The sequence below is a fragment of the Indicator indicator genome, chromosome 4 (genome assembly GCF_027791375.1).
Source record: "Indicator indicator isolate 239-I01 chromosome 4, UM_Iind_1.1, whole genome shotgun sequence".
Taxonomy (NCBI): domain Eukaryota; kingdom Metazoa; phylum Chordata; class Aves; order Piciformes; family Indicatoridae; genus Indicator; species Indicator indicator.
The window spans coordinates 37,656,755-37,674,057 of record NC_072013.1 but is presented as its reverse complement, the minus strand read 5'-3'; the positions used below and the strand labels follow the sequence as shown (position 1 = coordinate 37,674,057).

Below are 17,303 nucleotides of genomic sequence, written 5' to 3'. Positions count from 1 at the left end.
TGCCAATTATTTCAATGCACCTCTAAAGACCCCTGCATTTCTCTTCCCCTGCATTACAGGGAGGTTCTTGTCCCCCTCTGCTCTGCCCTGCTGAGACCACAGCTGCAATCCTGTGTCCAGTTTGGGGCTCCCCAGTTCAAGAGAGACAGAGACCTGCTGGAGAGAGTCCAACAGAGAGCCAGGAGGATGCTTAGGGGACTTGAGCATCTCCCCTGTGAAGAGAGACTGAGAGCCCTGGGGCTGTTTAGTCTGGAGCAGAGAAGGCTGAGAGGGGATCTGATCAATGTCTATCAATAGCTGAGAGGGGTTGGACTGCATGATCTCTGGAGGTCCCTTCCAACCTCCAACATCCTGTGATTCTGTGATTTCTGTTATGTGTTTTCATCTATGACAGGGCAAAGGTTCCTCTTGCTGTATTTGTGATAGTGGATTTTAAGCAGTGCACCTCTAATAGGAATAGAGAAGGTGTCAACTCTAACCTTCATAGCAACTCTAAATATTAGTGAAGGATGGAATTTAAACATTTATAATATTGCTTTTCAAAAACTGAAGACTTGCTTGCAAATTAATTCTCCCTCTAAGGTAGGTGTAGTAATAGTTGCTTTATACAGGCTGTCAGAAGTGTATAGAGGAAAGAGGCTTTTAGAAGCCATGCTGAATTCATGTCACAGAATTGTCAGGATTGGAAGGGACTTCAAGGCTCAGCCAGTTCCAACCCCCCTGCCATGGGCAGGGACACCTCACACTACAGCAGGTTGCTCACAGCCACATCCAGCCTGGCTGCAAAAACCTCCAGGGATGAGGCTTCCACCACCTCCCTGGGCAACCTGTGCCAGTCTCTAACCACCCTCATGGGGAAGAATTTCTTCCTAACATCCAATCTCAATCTACCCATTTCTAGTTTTGCTCCATTCCCCCTAGTTCCAACACTACCAGACATCCTAAAAAGGTGCTTTATGTGCAATTATTTTCCTCACTCACTTTTCTTGAAAAGCCATTTCAGAGGATAGAAGCTGGTAAGTAAAAGTGCAAACAGTCTGATTGTTGTCTGTTTGAAAGACCTTTTCCTTCTGACACACAGGAACAGCTCATGGGCTCAAGCTCCCACGTTTAAATGAGACAGCAATACACTTCCAAGACAAGCCCTAAGCAGTGAAAAGTGAAATAATCTAATTAGAAGCAATCAAAACACCCTGCAGAGTTCATCTGTTCTAGTGAAAGCTGTCAGTCAGACACCTTGACAATGCTCAGAACAGGCTGCCCAGGGGGGTTGTGGAGTCTTCCTCTCTGGAGATACTCAAGACCTGCCTGGGTGTGTTCCTCTGTGATCTGCTCTAGGTGACCCTGCTCTGGCAGGGGGGTTGAAGTGGATGATCTGTGGAGGTCCCTTCCAACCCCTAACACTGTGATTCTGAGATTCTCCTTTGTCTCTCAGATTCTTGAGGGAGTTTGTTTGTTTCTTTAACAACATTTTGAAGGAGCTATCCCAGTATATGATGGCACACTAACTATGCTTCAACTAACCCAGAAGAGAAATGGATTTTTGCTCCTCCTTTTGTCAAAGAATATCCACACATAAATCATTCGAATTTTTTTGTCTGTTAAGATGGTTTCCCAAGAGTGCATTTAACAAAAGGACCGAAGATTGCTAGGAAAGCTAAATATTTGTCACACCACAGTCACATATCTGAGACTCTGGTTAATGTATTCTCACTGCAGTGGTGGTTTACATTCAGCAAGCCCTTCAGCAGGGAAGCAAACTGCAAGGGCCTGAAGAGCACACAGAAAGGCATATAAGGACTAAAGCCTCCTGATTTTCCAGTCAAGATGCTGTACAATTTTCCTTAAGCGATTCCAGCAAGTTTTGGGTTAGGGTCAAGATCCAAACACCCAGACCTCCAGACATGGCTAAGGTCTGTCAGGAATGGACAATGTGCTCTAGAAGAAGAAACCTGCTGAGAAATCAAAACACTTCCCTTCTGTCTGAATGGTACAAAAAGTGACTACTTTGGAAATGGAAGAGTCTTCTCTGGCTAATTCAGGGCAAGACAAAAGGTAATGATAATGATGATGATGATGAAAATGATGAAAATGATTAAAATTATGACAATTATTAAAATAAATTATGAAAATGATGATAATGATTAAAATTATGAAAATGATGAAAATGATTATGAAAATGATGATTATAATAATGATGATGATGATAACAACAACAATAATAACATTAATAATAGCAACAATAGCAATAACAACAATAATAGCTACAATTTTTCTGGTGTTAGGAAAAAAGACCTTTCAAAGAGAAGCACAGAATTACTTAGCAATGTCCCAAGCAAGGATCAGACAGAAGAGAATCGCTGGGCAGTGGCTGAAGCAGTCTGTTTATGAGCTGAAATTGCAGAGGCCAGAGAAGCGATCTCCTGTTTCCCTCTGTACTGCTGGATCTCTGATTTTCTGTGCAAGACAGGTCATAAAGCTCCACCTAATAATATTCTTCTCCCAAGTTTACAGCTTTGGTTCAGCTTGAGCATCCTGCTTAGCTTTACAAATAATGTAAATTCATAAACTACCTACAATATTCTGAAAGTGCTAATTAGCCTCACTACCACTAATTTGTATCCCACTGTCTGAATTAATGTACTTCCAATCTTTGCTCCCTAGCAGTAAATATATAGTCACCCACCTCCATGCTAGCAGAAACCTGCCTTTTCTTTTTCTGCACACTCCCTGGAGGAGGAGAAGCTGATGAGGGCCATAAATACGGAGTCACAGTTCCTCCTGATGGTAGCATTACACACTCTGCAAACTCCATCATTCATTACCCATCACACACACTGATAGGGACAACGTTCCCTATCCCTCCTCTTCCACAGGCACACTACCTGCTCCCAGACGTAAAGGAGATGCTTCCGTAACTCTTCACATACACACACTGATTTCTATTAAAGGGCACACAGGGAATCGTAATTGTGCTATTTTCAAGATTTCATTCCTGAATCTTAACATTTCTCAAAGTATTTTTAACAAGAAATTTCTTCAGGATTATTTAGCTAAAGACAAAAGATCCAGAAGAAAAGAAAAATCAACAGCATGCCAATGCTTAACCAACCGAAAGCTTTCTCCCTCGCCTTCATGCGTGCATACAGACCATTTGCTTCCAGGGAATAAACTCCTAACTCATCCTTGCTTTACTCCTTTAGTACAGAGCTGAATCTTATGCAAACCATTCCAGATTATTCCCTAATATCCCAAACTGGAAAATCTGCTGGAATTGCAAGAAAGGAGGGCAGGCAGAAGATTGTTCCCTCGGTGCATTCGCATGCACAAGTTACCATTGGGGCGCTGTCAAAATGTTAGTTTTAATCGTAAAATAGCCTCCAATGCACATATACAAAATGTGGGGGTTTTTGAATGCCTGCCTTGTGTATTTGCCAAGTTAAAACAAACCAAAATATATCTCTGCTGAGGCAAGGGATTGGTCAAAAAGTGGTCAGGACACTCCGAGAAGCAAGAGAGCGTCTTTTTGTCAGCTCTTGGAAAATGAAGGAAGTTTTTCTTTGCAAAGCTCTCCTTTGCTCTTTTCCTTTACACCTTCCTGCATCCAACCAATAGATATCCTGCACATGTGGGACACTGCAAAAAACCACAGGAGATAATCACCAGCTACAAACCAACGCGCTGATGTCTACAGAGGTAAGACAGGCACCTATTTGGCTCCTCACGCTCCACACCATAGTTCAAATGTCTGTTTGCCTTCACTTCAAAAAGTTTAGCTTCAGTTTAAAATTGAAAAGTATGATTAACAAGGAGATAATTGAAGTGACCAATGCTGGGAAAGTATCAAACAATCTCACTGTTCCTGCTGGGAAAATTGGTCTGAAAAATATATGTGACTCAGATGCCTAAAGCCACTTTTAAATTGACCTAAAAGCTCTCATGTGAATTAGACTAAGGCTCAACTGCTTGAAAATAATTCAGGATATATTTTTTGATATATTTTTAATATATTTTTTACTATATTTTTTAATATCTTTTTTGAATATTATTGTCCAGAAAACAATCACCTTTTACTCTTGATCCAACAAATTATTTAGAAACTTAACTGATGCAACATTTAGGATGTAGTAACCTTACCATCTAACAAAGCAAATAAAGTAAAAGAGAAAACCTCTCAACGTTGTAATTGTTGCCCTATTTATAATGATTCTCTCATGATTACACTAAAACTCCATTCCACATTCCAAACAAAAAAATTATTCCTTATTATGCATGAAATATAAAAAAAAAAAAAAAAACCACACTCAAAGAATCTGTGCTTCCCCAGAAATCCAGCAGAAGCTGAAAATGTCTCCATTCATTCATTAAAGATGTGAATCCATCTCTAGAATAAAATCCATCTCTACAATAAACTCAGGGCACACATCGCTGCAAAGGCTTTTAACTCACTTTGAGGACTCTGATGAGAAGAGAAACCCTTAGGAATTTTAAATTAACTTTTTGTGAATAATAGGGATTACATTTTTCTCCTTTTTTCCTATTGGTAGCTACATCCCCTTAGCATTCTTGATAAAAACAGATGTTGCTCAGTGTTTGAAATCTGGAAAAATCAGAGAGTTTTCAGTCTTAAATCAGCATGAACTTGTTACTCACGTTGAGTGCACTGGATATTCTTCCAGGGAAAGTAATAGATATATATATATATATAAAATAAATAAAGATACATTCATATATATATTCATAGAAACATCCAGGCTGGAAAAGACCCTCAGCATCACCAAGTCCAACCCACAACCCTACTCTACAAGGCTCATCCCTAAACCAGGGCACCAAGCACCACATCCAAACCACCTTGAAACACAGCCAGGCTTGGGGACTCCACCACCTCCCTGGGCAGCACATTCCAATCCCTGACCACTCTTGCCATGAAAAAATATTTCCTACTGTCCAGTCTAAACCTCCCCAGTCACAGCTTGAGGCCATTCCCTCTTGTTCTATCACTAATGACCTGTGAGAAGAGACCAGCAGCAGCCTCTCCACAACCTCCTTTCAGGTAGTTGCAGAGAGCAATGAGGTCTCCCCTCAGCCTCCTCTGTTTCACACTAACCATCCCCAGCTCCTTCAGTTGCTCTTCATCAGATTTCTTCTCCAGGCCCTTCCCAGCTTCCTTGCCCTCCTCTGCCCTGGCTCCAGCACCTCCACATCTCTCTTGGACTGAGGTGCCCCAAACTGGACACAACACTCCAGGTGTGACCTCCCCAGAGCTGAGTCCCAGGGGACAATTCCCTCCCTGCTCCTGCTGGACACAGCATTGCTGATCCCAGCTAGGATGCCTTTGGCTTTCTTGGCCACCTGGGCACTCTGCTGGCTCCTCTTCAGCTGCTTGGCCATCAGCACCCCCAGGTCCCTTTCTGCCAGCAGCTTTCCAGCCACACTGTCCCAAGCCTGCAGTGTTGCTTGGGGTTGTTTTGCCCCAAGCATTCATATATACAGATATATATATCTGAAAAGAAATATATCTATCTTGTTGTGCCACTTGAGGATGAAAATCAAATGGAAGCACTTGAAAAGGAACCAGAATAAAGCAGGTTTAGCCAGGTGGAGAGGAAGGTAACTGGGGATCAAGTTTTTCACTTCGACTATCTAATGAGTAGCTACAGCGAATGATGGAGCCAAGACTGTTCTCAGAAATGAACACCTAAAGAAAAATGAGCAATGCTCATGAGCTGCAGTGCAGGAAATTCTCATGTGGGATAAGGAAGAATATTCCAGAGAGTGATTCAGCACTGGAATAAGTTCCCAGAGAGGTGCTGGAAGTTCCTTGGATTCAAAACAGCTGGATAAGGTCCTGTAGAACCTGATCTAAATTTGAATTTAGACTTGCTCAAGGAGTTTGGACCATAGGACCTCCAGAGATACCTTCTAACCAAGCAAGCAACCAACCAACCAACCAACCTGCCTTTCTCTAGGATTTTAATGTACTTAATGCTTCTGTAATAATAAACCAACATGAAAACAGCTGATGGAACATTGTCATTCCTCAGCTTTTCATACTTCCACTTTGGTATTTTTATAAGGCTAGTACTGTTCCACAAGATGAGGTTGACACAAAGTTAGATGAAGATCCACTACTCAAATGTGGAAAGGCTGAGGTTAACAAACTTATGCAAGATAAGGATGTAGCAACACTTAGGTTAAAAGGCTCCCAGTCTGAAACCACACCTCCTGGAGTACTGAAACCCAGCTGATTATTAATAGCTAGCTGATCCACAAAGGCTTTTTTCTATTAAATTATTTATAACTTTTTCTTATTTATCTATTTATTTTCATTTATCTATTTATATATTTGTTTTTATTTATCTATTAATTTCTATTTGTATATTTATACAATTTTTATTTATATACTCATTTCTATTGATTTATTTATTTCTATTGATATACTCATTTCTATTTATCTATTTATTTCTATTTATATACATGTTTCTACTGATCTATTTTTATTTATCTATTAATTTCTAGTTGTGTCTTTATTTCTATTTCTATATTTTATTTATATATTTCTTCTTATTTACATATTCATGTCTATATATTTATTTCTGTTTAAATATTTATTTCTATTTATATACTCACTTCTATTTATATATTTATTTTTATTTCTATGTTTATTTCTATATAATTATTTCTATTTATATATTTATACTTTCATTCCTATTTATATATGTATGTGTACTTTTATGCTCTTTTCTATTTACATATTTACTTCTATTTATATATTTTTAAATAATAGTTATGGATATTTATTTTTAGTATTTTTATTAAAGTCTAATTTTTTTTCCTCTCAGTCATGTATGTGTGCATGCAAATACCCTACATAAGTACTGGAAAAAGACAATGACTCTGAAAACTGCAACTAAGAGCTTTACTGGTGGCCATGAAAGAAGGTGAAAGCAAAAGGTGTGTGGATTTCCAAGGGGGTCAGAATGCCTCACTCTGATAGGAAATGTAATTAAGTATGGGAACTAAAGGTGTGACTCTGGAAACCGCTCAGGGTAGATCTACCTTGCTTGCCATTTTTCACCACTCCCTGAGTACCTTTCCTCTCCCAGTTGTTAAAGGTCAAGAATATTAAAAAGTCCAGCACAGAGCTCCAAAAATGAAGGGAGTGGAACATCTTCCTTACAAGGAGAGAGCCTGAGGGAGCTGAGGGCTCTGGAGCTTGGAAAAAAGGAGACTAATGGGAGACCTCAATCATGTTGATAAAGATGTGCCCAGAGGCTGGAGCCAGGCTCTGCTGGGTGATGCCCAATGCCAGCACAAGGGGCAGTGGTGGAAGTTGAGGCATAGAAAGTTCCATGGAAACAGGAGGAAGAATTACTTCACTGTGAAGGTGACAGAACACTGGCACAGGCTGCCCAGGGGGGTTGTAGAGTCTCCTTCTCTGGAGATCTTCAAGACCTGCCTGGATGTGTTCCTGTGTGATCTGCTCTAGGTGACCCTGCTCTGGCAGGGATGGTTGGACTGGATGAGCTTTCAAGGTCCCTTCCAGCCTCTACAATTCCATGATTCTGTTATAATGAACATCACAGTAAATGATACAAAGAATATGATGAACATCATGGTGAATGATGCAAAGGATCTAATGAACATCACAGTGAATGATGCAAAGGATCTAATCTGGCATTCTTTTGCCCACTGGAGCAGCATTGTACAGTTTTACTGAAAAGAGCAGCAGTAGGCATGAAAGATGGAACCAATCTCCAGTGCAAATCATTTGGAAAAATTAAAATGGCTGGACTTTGGACAGAGCTGAGAAAAAGGTTCCTGGTAAAACTCCCTCCAGTCTACCCATGCTTTGGTAAAGTAAGTTTCTTGCTAAAAATCTAGGATCACACATTTCAAAAATTCTGTGCTTATGCCAGAGGAGCATCAACCAAGTGACTCTGTCCAGACTGGAAGGGAGATCATGTTTGGTCATATGGAAAACCAAAAAAAGGGAAATCATTGCCCTAGACAAGGAATAAGATCTCTTACAATCAGAAAATTCTGATGCAAACTAAAAACATTCCCCTCCCCCCCATAAATATGAAGATTAGCTGGAAAGCTAACACTTTTTAAATGAATAAATGTATCTGCTTATAGCACTATGTAATACCTGAACACCTTGCAAACACAGAGACCATACAAACTTGAACTGAAAATCTGAGATTACAGAAAACATTTCTTCCCCGCCCCGGCCCCGTGCCTTTAAAGTAGAACCAGATTTCACTGCAAAATTTTCATCTCCCTGTTTTAATATTGCATTCTTTTGCAATTCTTTCCTCTTAAAAGCCTAGGGTGAAATGTTTATTTTTGTTTATAATTCTTTTGTTTTTAACCTAAAAATGCTCATGGGTAGATGTGGAATACATGTTAAAAACCTATTGGATTAAGGTCTTAAAAAGATTTGTTGGAATTTTTGAGCCAAACTAGTGAAATATGTTCAGACTGAAGTTAGTCTGTGCCTTTAAAGTCTAATCTGAGAGCCTTCAAAACAGCAAACTCTATGGAACTCAATCTGTTTATCTGAAAAGGATGAAAGGGTTTGTGCTCCATCTAGATCTGAACTTTTGGTTCCACAGTGTCTAGGTATTTCAAACCAGAGGTTCACACCATTAAGACATGCCACTCATGATAGTGTCATCTTTCCTGCCTTAATATCCATGCTAGAAAGATAAACCAATGCCTCCATAAACTACTCAAAAAATATTTTTAAATACTAAATACCAACTACTATGAAAAGTGTCCACCAAAACTGCCATGGCAGGCACACTGTATTTATTTTTATTTTTATTCAGTAATTTAATCTCAAGGAAAAAAAAATCCACTAACAGGAACATCAGTTTATTCCCTAATGACACAAAGAAAACACCTCTTTCATTTAATACCTTTGTCCACTTTATTACCTTTGTCCTTTCATTTATTACCTTTATCTTCTGTCATTTAATACCTTTGTCCACTTTCATTTCTTACCTTTGTCCACTTTCATTTATTACCTTTCCTCCTCTGTCATTTCTCACCTTTGTTCACTTTCATTTCTTACATTTATCCATTTTCTCACCTTTAGCCACTTCCATTTCTTACCTTTGTCCTCCTTCATTTCTTACCTTTTCCACTTTCATTTCTTTCCTTTTCCACTTTCATTTCTTACCTTTTCCACTTTCATTTATGACCTTTTCTCCTCTTTTATTTCTTACCTTTGTCCTCTTTCATTTCTTACCCCTGTCCACTTTCATTTATTACCTTTTCTCCTGTTTTATTTCTTACCTTTGTCCTCTTTCATTTCTTACCCCTGTCCACTTTCATTTATTACCTTTTCTCTCCTTTTATTTCTTACCTTTGCCCACTTCAATTTCTTACCTTTGTCTCATCCCACACCCAGGGTAATCTGTTTAAGACTACCTTAGCCAACCCAAGTGTGAAATCAGTGCAATGTAGCCTCTACCACAGGCAGCCCCAGCTAATCTTGTTCAAATTATTTACATCTAAAGGGCCGCGCCTGTCTGGATAGCTGTGCCCGATGCTTCCCTGCACTTGGTTTCTGCTACCCACATCTGTTTCAGCTTTAGACTTTCACTGGTATTCTGCCAGCAGCCACAACTTTTTAATGGCTACAATAAACTACAGAGACTCATCAAATCTTTGTTGTACGTGTTAAAATTATAACCTCTTCAATTCAGATTTTGATTCAAAAATGAATTGGGGAGTTATCCGAAGAGTGGAATTGGAAAGGGAACGGCAGAGAGAGATACAACATTTCTGTGATGCCTGCTTGTTTCTTTGTTTAACTAGAAACTAATCACAGAAATGCTTGGTTATGATCCTGCTGCATATTTCTGAGTGATAAAACACCAACATCTGAAAACATTTCCACAACCTTCTTTTTTTCTGTTGTTTTTTGTTTCCAATCTTCACTGTCATTAACTTTGTAAGTTAATTGCTTTGCCTGGCTTTCCAAAGCATTCTTACAAAGAAGAATTATGAAAACATCCTTAAAATAACTATTTCTCCCCGCCCCCCCTCGCCCCCCCAGATTTCTAGAAATACCTAAGAAAACCTCTTTTAGAAAATAGAAACAAAGCAAGCTGCAATTTTTGTTTGAAGAGTTCAAGTGTTTGGCTTTTTCCTACTTGCTGCCTTGCGTCTTTGCAATGCAGAGTGAGTATGACGTGAGCGTCACAGCCTTCACGTGGATCTTACAAAGACTAAGATGCATGACAGCAGGACTACATGCAGAAAAAAGTCCAAGATCAAACACAGATCATGTTTCTGCACAAACTGGCCCAAAAGAGGGCAGGCCATGGGGTGCAGAGGGCCACGAGATGAGAGGAGATAGAGCACTCGCTCATGCCCGGGTCGAACAAACAACAACTGATACTTTCCTACCACTGTTAACCTTTGAAACTATCCTAAACGTGGCAAGTGACCTAATCCAGCAACTTCAGACTGTGAGGATAGAATATTTTGGAAGGGTTTTGATTGCCTTACATTGAAAAAGAAAAAAAAAAAATTAAAAACTATTATCTTGTTCAACTCTGATTGCAAAAGGCCTTCCATGTTTTGACTCAGAGATGTAAATGCAAATGGGGAAGGTTTTAAAGGCTTTTGAGCAGATTCTCTCCCCAGACTCTCCATTTTCTCCACAAAACTGCTTCAGTGTAAGTAGCAACTTTTCCTTAACAAAAAGCACAGGCTTAAAAAAAATTCATTCATCATAGGCTGGATTTATTTTAGAAAGCCATGCGAAGCACAAAATAAAAACGAAACTGCTTGGAACACTTCGAGGGCAACCCTTCCTACTTTATTTCCACTCAGTACCTTGATAGATGAGTTGGGTTTCTGAGCCCCTCTTTATAATAAACATTTTAAAATGTTTATTTTATGTCCCAGAGCGAAAATATCTCGAACTGGAACTTTCCTTTTTTCCCCTTTGCTGTGCCTTGGCAAGCTGTGCTTTATTTCTACATGAGGAGTATTCAACCCTTTCTTGTAGCTGTTAAATTGTTGTTGTACAAGTACTGAAGAAAGTATTTATGTTATGGAACTAAGAGATGTCTACAGCTAAACACACAGTTCTGAAGAAGCCAGAGGGAAAATTCACACACAACCAAAAGAAAATTTCAGACCGACTTCTTCAATTGTAAAAGGCAAAAATCACTTTTCAGATCTTTACTTTCATTTTTATGAAGTCATGAGTTTGATTTTCACTTTTTTTTCCCCCCTCCTAATTTATGTGAGTAATTTGTGCCACAGTGTAAAAACTCGAAGGGAATCAACACTATAAACCTAATTAGCAATAAGAAAGCCTCATAAAGGTCACGTTTTAAATGGCACTTTGTTGTTAAGCAGAACAAATGCGAAAGTTCCCAGTTACCTTCTAGATCTCTCTTCAGTTTCCTTAAGTCTTTTATTAGGTCTTCAAACTTCACTTGGGAGGCCTGGAAAAAATCCTGTGGTTCTGGTAAAGGGAATATACTCTTGTCTGTTCCCGCTTCCTAAACAAACAAACAAACAAGCAGGCCACTAAGAAAATTGAATGCATTTGCAGGGAAATAAATTAACTTTTCTTTTTATTCTTTTTTTTTGAAACATCATCTATGAAATTATATTATAAAGCTGCACAAAGAAAGGATTTAAAATCATTCTTGCCAAGAAAAACGGCACAGACACACAGAAAAATTCAACTGGAAACCCTGACCGTCCTGAGCGTCGGAACTCCCTTTCACATGCTGCAAAACATTGAATTCAAACTATGAGACAATGTTGGGGCTCTTTTCCTATCAATAAAGGTTTAGATAGGGATTAGAAGGTTTTTTAAAGCAGATATCAGCAATGCCTATCAAAGGCACCAAGTGATTTTATGCCAGAAGTTTGTGGTTTCACTCTCTCCCAATTCAATAATATCTGCACACTTCATAAGCATCAGCTGAAAACAGTATTTAGCTACTGCCTGAAGTATTTTGTACAGATAGAAACATACAGCTGAAGATTTATGTGAATAAATAAATCACATGGGTTAATGTCTGTATGGAACTCTGAAGTTTACACCTTAGTTTTAGTAGAGTAAGGAAAGAAAACTGCAGTAAACCTAAACGAACCAAACCAAAATGAACTAAAGCAAAACAAATCAAAACTAAATAAACCAAACCAAGTCAAACCAAACCAAAATAAATCAAACCAAACCAAGCCAAAGCAAATCAAACCAAAACTAAATAAACCAAACCAAACCTAAATAAACCAAATCAAACCAAATAAAAACAAATTAAAATAAACCAAAGCAAACCAAGACAAATCAAACTAAATAAATCAAACCAAAGCAAAATAAATCAAACCAAACCAAAGCAAAACAAAATAAACCAAACCAAACTTACAAGGCTCAGAGCAGTATCTCCAGTGGAAATTTAACAAGTATATAAATAGTATTAGTCTGACAATGCTGGGTATAAGCATGTACTAGTGAGTTTAAAATACTACCTGTGCAGCGATTTTAGTCTTTAATAAAGGAAAACTCAATAGGTTGAAGAATTAATTGCTTTGTGAACAGGGGAAAAATAGTTTTATTGTTGTAAAGATATGAACACTCAGGGGGGAAAAAAGTACAATGGGTGACATGTACACTCATTTCCTCTCAACGAAGATAAACTGCTTTGTTTTACAAAATTCCCTGAGGTAAAATTCCAGTATGGTACAAAGTTGCAAATAATTAAATATCAAAGCAAATTAATTAGAAAGAATTAGCTTCAGCATTATTAAAAAAAGGAGAAAATAATACATATGGCAGTACCCTGAAAACTGAAAAATGTTACAGGCTAGACAAAGCTGCTTTTGTTAGTGAGGCTTTTGAAGAGATGGGTAGTGACGCTTTATTGCCCTGATCAGAAAAAAAAAAAAAGGGAAAAGAAAAAAACGGAAGGGGAAAAAAGGAAGAAAAAAAGGAAGAGAAAAAAAAAGGGAAAAGGGGCAAGAAAAAAAGAGAGAAAAGGAAGAAAAAAATGGAAGAAAAAAACGAGGAGGAAAAGGAGGAGGAAAAAGGAAGGAAAAAGGAAGAAAAAAAGAAGAATAAAAAGGCAGAAAAAGGAACAAAAAAGGAAGAAAAAAAGAGGAAGGAAAAAGAGGAAGAAAAAAGGGAGAAAAAATGGAGGAAAAAGGGAGGAAAAAAGGAAGAAAAAAGAAGAAAAAAAGGAAAAAAATCAGGAAGAAAACAAAGAAAAAAGGAAGAAAAAAGGCAGAGAAAAAGGAAGAAAGAAAGAAAAAAGAAAAAAAAGAAAAAAACTAGAAGAAAAATGAAAAACAAAAAGGAAGAACAAAAAGAAAGAAGAAAGGAACCACAAAAGGAAGAAAAGAAAGGAAGAAAAAAAGGAAGGCAAAAAGGAAGAAAAAAAAGCAAGGAAAAAAAAGGAGAGGAAGAGAAAAAGAAGGAAAAAAAAGGAAAAAAAGGAGGGGAAAAAAAAAAGCAAGCAAACAAGTCCAGATGTCCATACATGCCAGCTTTATCTCCTCTGCAGCTCAGCCCCAGGAGCAGATCCCCAGGCTCTTGCCATACTGATCCTCCAGCACCAGCAATCATGGAAACACAAATGGTTTAGGGAGGAAGAGGACCTTTCAAGACCATCTAGTTCAACCCCCCTGCCATGGGTAGTGAAGTGTCTTCACTTACTTTAGCTTTCACTTATTTTAGTCTTACTCCTGGAAAAAACACTTGTGACTACTAACTCATCAATTTAACTTTCTTATGGAAGAGTTTTTAAAAGATTTGAAAGAAAACAATGAATTCTGGTATTCAAGCAGCCATGAGAACTGACACTAGTCTGAGATTGAAAGAATAGGCACCATCTGCATCTCAAGGGCATCTTCTTCATCTTAGAAATAGGCAATTTAGAACCAATTAATTATGCCATTTCCATTCAAAGCACAGTAGTTCAAATCTTCCAGTCAAAAACTCTGAGCATTCCTCGTATCCATCAAAACAGCTTCCTAAGCGTAACTCACTGCAAGCAGCCTCCCACATTTTCATCCCCTAACTCCAACGTGTGCTTGCATTCTGCCATGAGAGGGAAATCTTACTTCTGCCTTCCATTGCTACCACTTCAGAACAAGATTTACAATGTTCCAGTACCCAGGATGTAAGAAAGCAGGACTGGAGTGACTGCCTGTCCAGCTGGCAATTAGTGCCTATTGCTAATTCGTAGAATCATAGAATCAGTCAGGGTTGGAAGGGACCACAAGGATCATCCAGTTCCAACCCCCCTGCCATGGGCAGGGACACCTCACACTACATCAGCCTGGCCAGAGCCTCATCCAGCCTGGCTGCAAACACCTCCAGGGATGGGACCTCAACCACCCCCATGTGCAACCCATTCCAGGCTCTCACCACTCTCATGGGGAAGAACTTCTTCCTCACATTCAGTCCGAATCCACCCACTTCCAGCTTTGTTCCATAAATTCAACAGTTAAGGTGCAATTTTCCAAAGTCTTACCCATAAAACCTACATCAAATTTTTTTACTATGGGGTTCCACAACTCTTGTAAGAATGCAAAAGAAATGGATTTTATTTTTTCCTGTTAGAGCTGCTGCGTTCAGATTTGTAAGAAGCTAATCCAAAGCCTTTAGCAATCTCCTGAAGAAATTTACTGCTGGGAGAGGCAAAATGAATATTTTACCTTGTCACAGTGGCGGAGGTAATAGATGACAACATAATCCACGAGATTAATACCACTGTCCTAGGGAAAAAGAAAGAAGTTATTGTAAATGTGTGTCTCTAACACTGTTTCCAGAAAGATCTGCTATTATTATTGCCTAGTGCTCTCAGGAACAGGACTCACAGCACCTTCAGCCCTACTGACCACAAAATTTTTTACAACACAGGCTTGACAGTACCACCACAGCACCTTGAGCTCCTTGGTTCTGAAAACAGGAAAGAAAATCACAGAATGGCCTAAATTGGAAGGGACCTCAGAGCTCACCTGTTCCAACCTCCCCACCATGCCCAGGGACACCTCTCAGCTAGACTCAGCTGCTCAAGGCCTCATCCAGCCTGGCCTTCAACACCCCCAGGCAGGAGGCAGCCACAGCCTCCCTGGGCAGCCTGTGCCAGAGTCTCACCACCCTCCTACCGAAGAACTTCTTCCTCAGCTCCACTCTAACCCTGCTCTGCCTCAGCTTCAAACCATTCCCCCTTGGCCTGTCTCTAGACACCCTGATGAGAAGTCCCTCTGCAGCCTTCCTGCAGGATCCCTTCAGGTGCTGGAAGACAGCTCTGGGAGAAGCTGTGCCTGTATCTTTTTTCAACAAGACAAGGCAATACTGAATATTATATAATATTAACCTGAATAGCAACATCAATTAACAACATTATTCTTTAATATAATATTAAGCAAACATTACAGTCACTTCAGTTATATTAAGGTGAACTGACTTGTTTGATTCCTCTAATCTCAATTCAACTATAAAAAGAGAGGCATCGATATTTTAATCCGAATATAAAACCAGACAGCACAGACCTCCCAAATCTATTTGATGCCCTGTTGCCATCTGACTTTTAAACCTCACTTTGTAGAATCCCCATTTCTGCATACAACAACTGTACTCAGCCTCATTTTATTTTGTTCTGGTAAGCAGAGACAAGATGAACCAAAGGGAAAGTCACACATGACAGGATAGTGTTGTTTCAACAACAGCAAAGAACCATCATGTAGGGAATTATATCTGGAATGCCTTTGAAGGGTTTTTTTTGGCTGTGTTTTCATATTCTCTATTGACAGGTACCAGGACAAATATTTGTATGTGAACAATGTTTGACTTCCTGCACAGAGCTGCCTTGCCTGCATCTAAGCCTGCAGCAGATTATATTTGATTAATATCATACATCAGAAAAATTCCTAACTAAGCAAGTCTGGACTGTCATGCAGACAAAGCCACTCTGCTTTTAGAACAGTTTTAGAAGACATTGCTGGCAGGCCACAGGACAAAAAGGACCTGAGGTGACTCATGCACATCTGATTGCCCTGTCAGAGAAAAAAACCCCAAACAAAAAAAAAAAAAAAAAAGGCTTTAATTCTATTTTCTATATCCTAAATGATCAAACTTACTATTTTGGCTTAAAGAGTATCTACAGAGGACAAAACACAAGAGATTTAGAAGTGGTGAGCTGCATTTTTTTTTTTTGGTAGAAAAATATTGCTATGAAGGAATTTTCTAGGTTCATGTAACAAGAAATTATTTCTATGTGAAGTAAGAGAAATTTAGCATTGACTTTTAACCTTAGCTCTTGAAATTCAGAGTACTTAGACATAATATTGCTTGATATTGCTTACTGGCAATGCCCAGAAAGGGAATAACAGGGCACAGAGGATATTTTAAGTGTTCAAATAACCAAGATCCTGCATTCTTCTCCCTAGCAAATAGGGACCACCAATTATCTCTGAGGTTCCCCTCAGAGCAGCTGGCCCCTTGGAGTTTTTATGCATTTTGGAGACCAGTCTACAAGAATAATAATTTTTTTTGGCTACCAGGACACTATAAATACTGTAATTTTTTCAGCTTGTTTTGCTAAGGAACAAGTCTTCTGCAATTATACTGTACATCTGTTAATCCCTTTCATAACTCACAATTTCTGGAACAACATGGCTAAATTCAGCCAAAGTGGAAAGTCCCAGAGATAATGAAATTCTTACAAGTTGATGGTTAGATAGAGGAATGAGGCTGAAATTAGTTGTTCTGCTGAGCAAAGTCAGGCTAAGCTCAGTTGGTTTACATTCTTTCTCATTGCAGCTGGCCAGCCAGGGAACACCTGAGCACTGGGAAACTTGACCTGCTTCTAATTTAGCTGCAGCCTGTGCTGTGGTCTTGTCCATGGGGTAGGACAGGAAGAAAAATGGTCACAGGAAACAGCTAAACCATCGCAGTGAAGAGGAAAGGATGAATTAGAATCAGAGACTCTTTTAGGTTGGAAAAGATCTTTAAGACCTTTCAGTCCAGCCCTTAACCTAGTACAGCCAAGCCCACCACTAAACCATGTTTCTAAGCACCACTGCATGTCTTTTCAACACCTCCATGGGTGCTGACTCAACCACTTCCCTGGGCAGCTTGTTCCAGTGCCTTACTACCCTTTTGGTGAAGAAAGTTTTCTTAATCATAGAATCACCCAGGTTGGAAGGGACCTCTAAAAGTCATCTAGTCCAATATCCAACCTAAACCTTCCATGGCACAACTTGAGGCTGTTTCCTCCTCTTCTGTTTAGGCAGTTGTAAAGAGTCATACTGTCACC

At 39.1% G+C, this 17,303-nt stretch overlaps 1 protein-coding gene across 1 annotated transcript in view; it reads right to left on the bottom strand.

The window, feature by feature from the left end:
* The window catches only part of FMN1 (formin 1), a 167,624-nt gene that overhangs the window by 52,426 nt on the left and 97,895 nt on the right, over window positions 1-17,303 (bottom strand). Inside the window, exons 11-12 of the mRNA XM_054400699.1 lie at window positions 14,698-14,757; window positions 11,411-11,531 (exon numbers count right to left, since the gene is read on the bottom strand). Of these exons, the coding sequence (XP_054256674.1) occupies window positions 11,411-11,531; window positions 14,698-14,757 (181 nt within the window). The remainder of the gene's footprint in view (window positions 1-11,410; window positions 11,532-14,697; window positions 14,758-17,303) is intronic.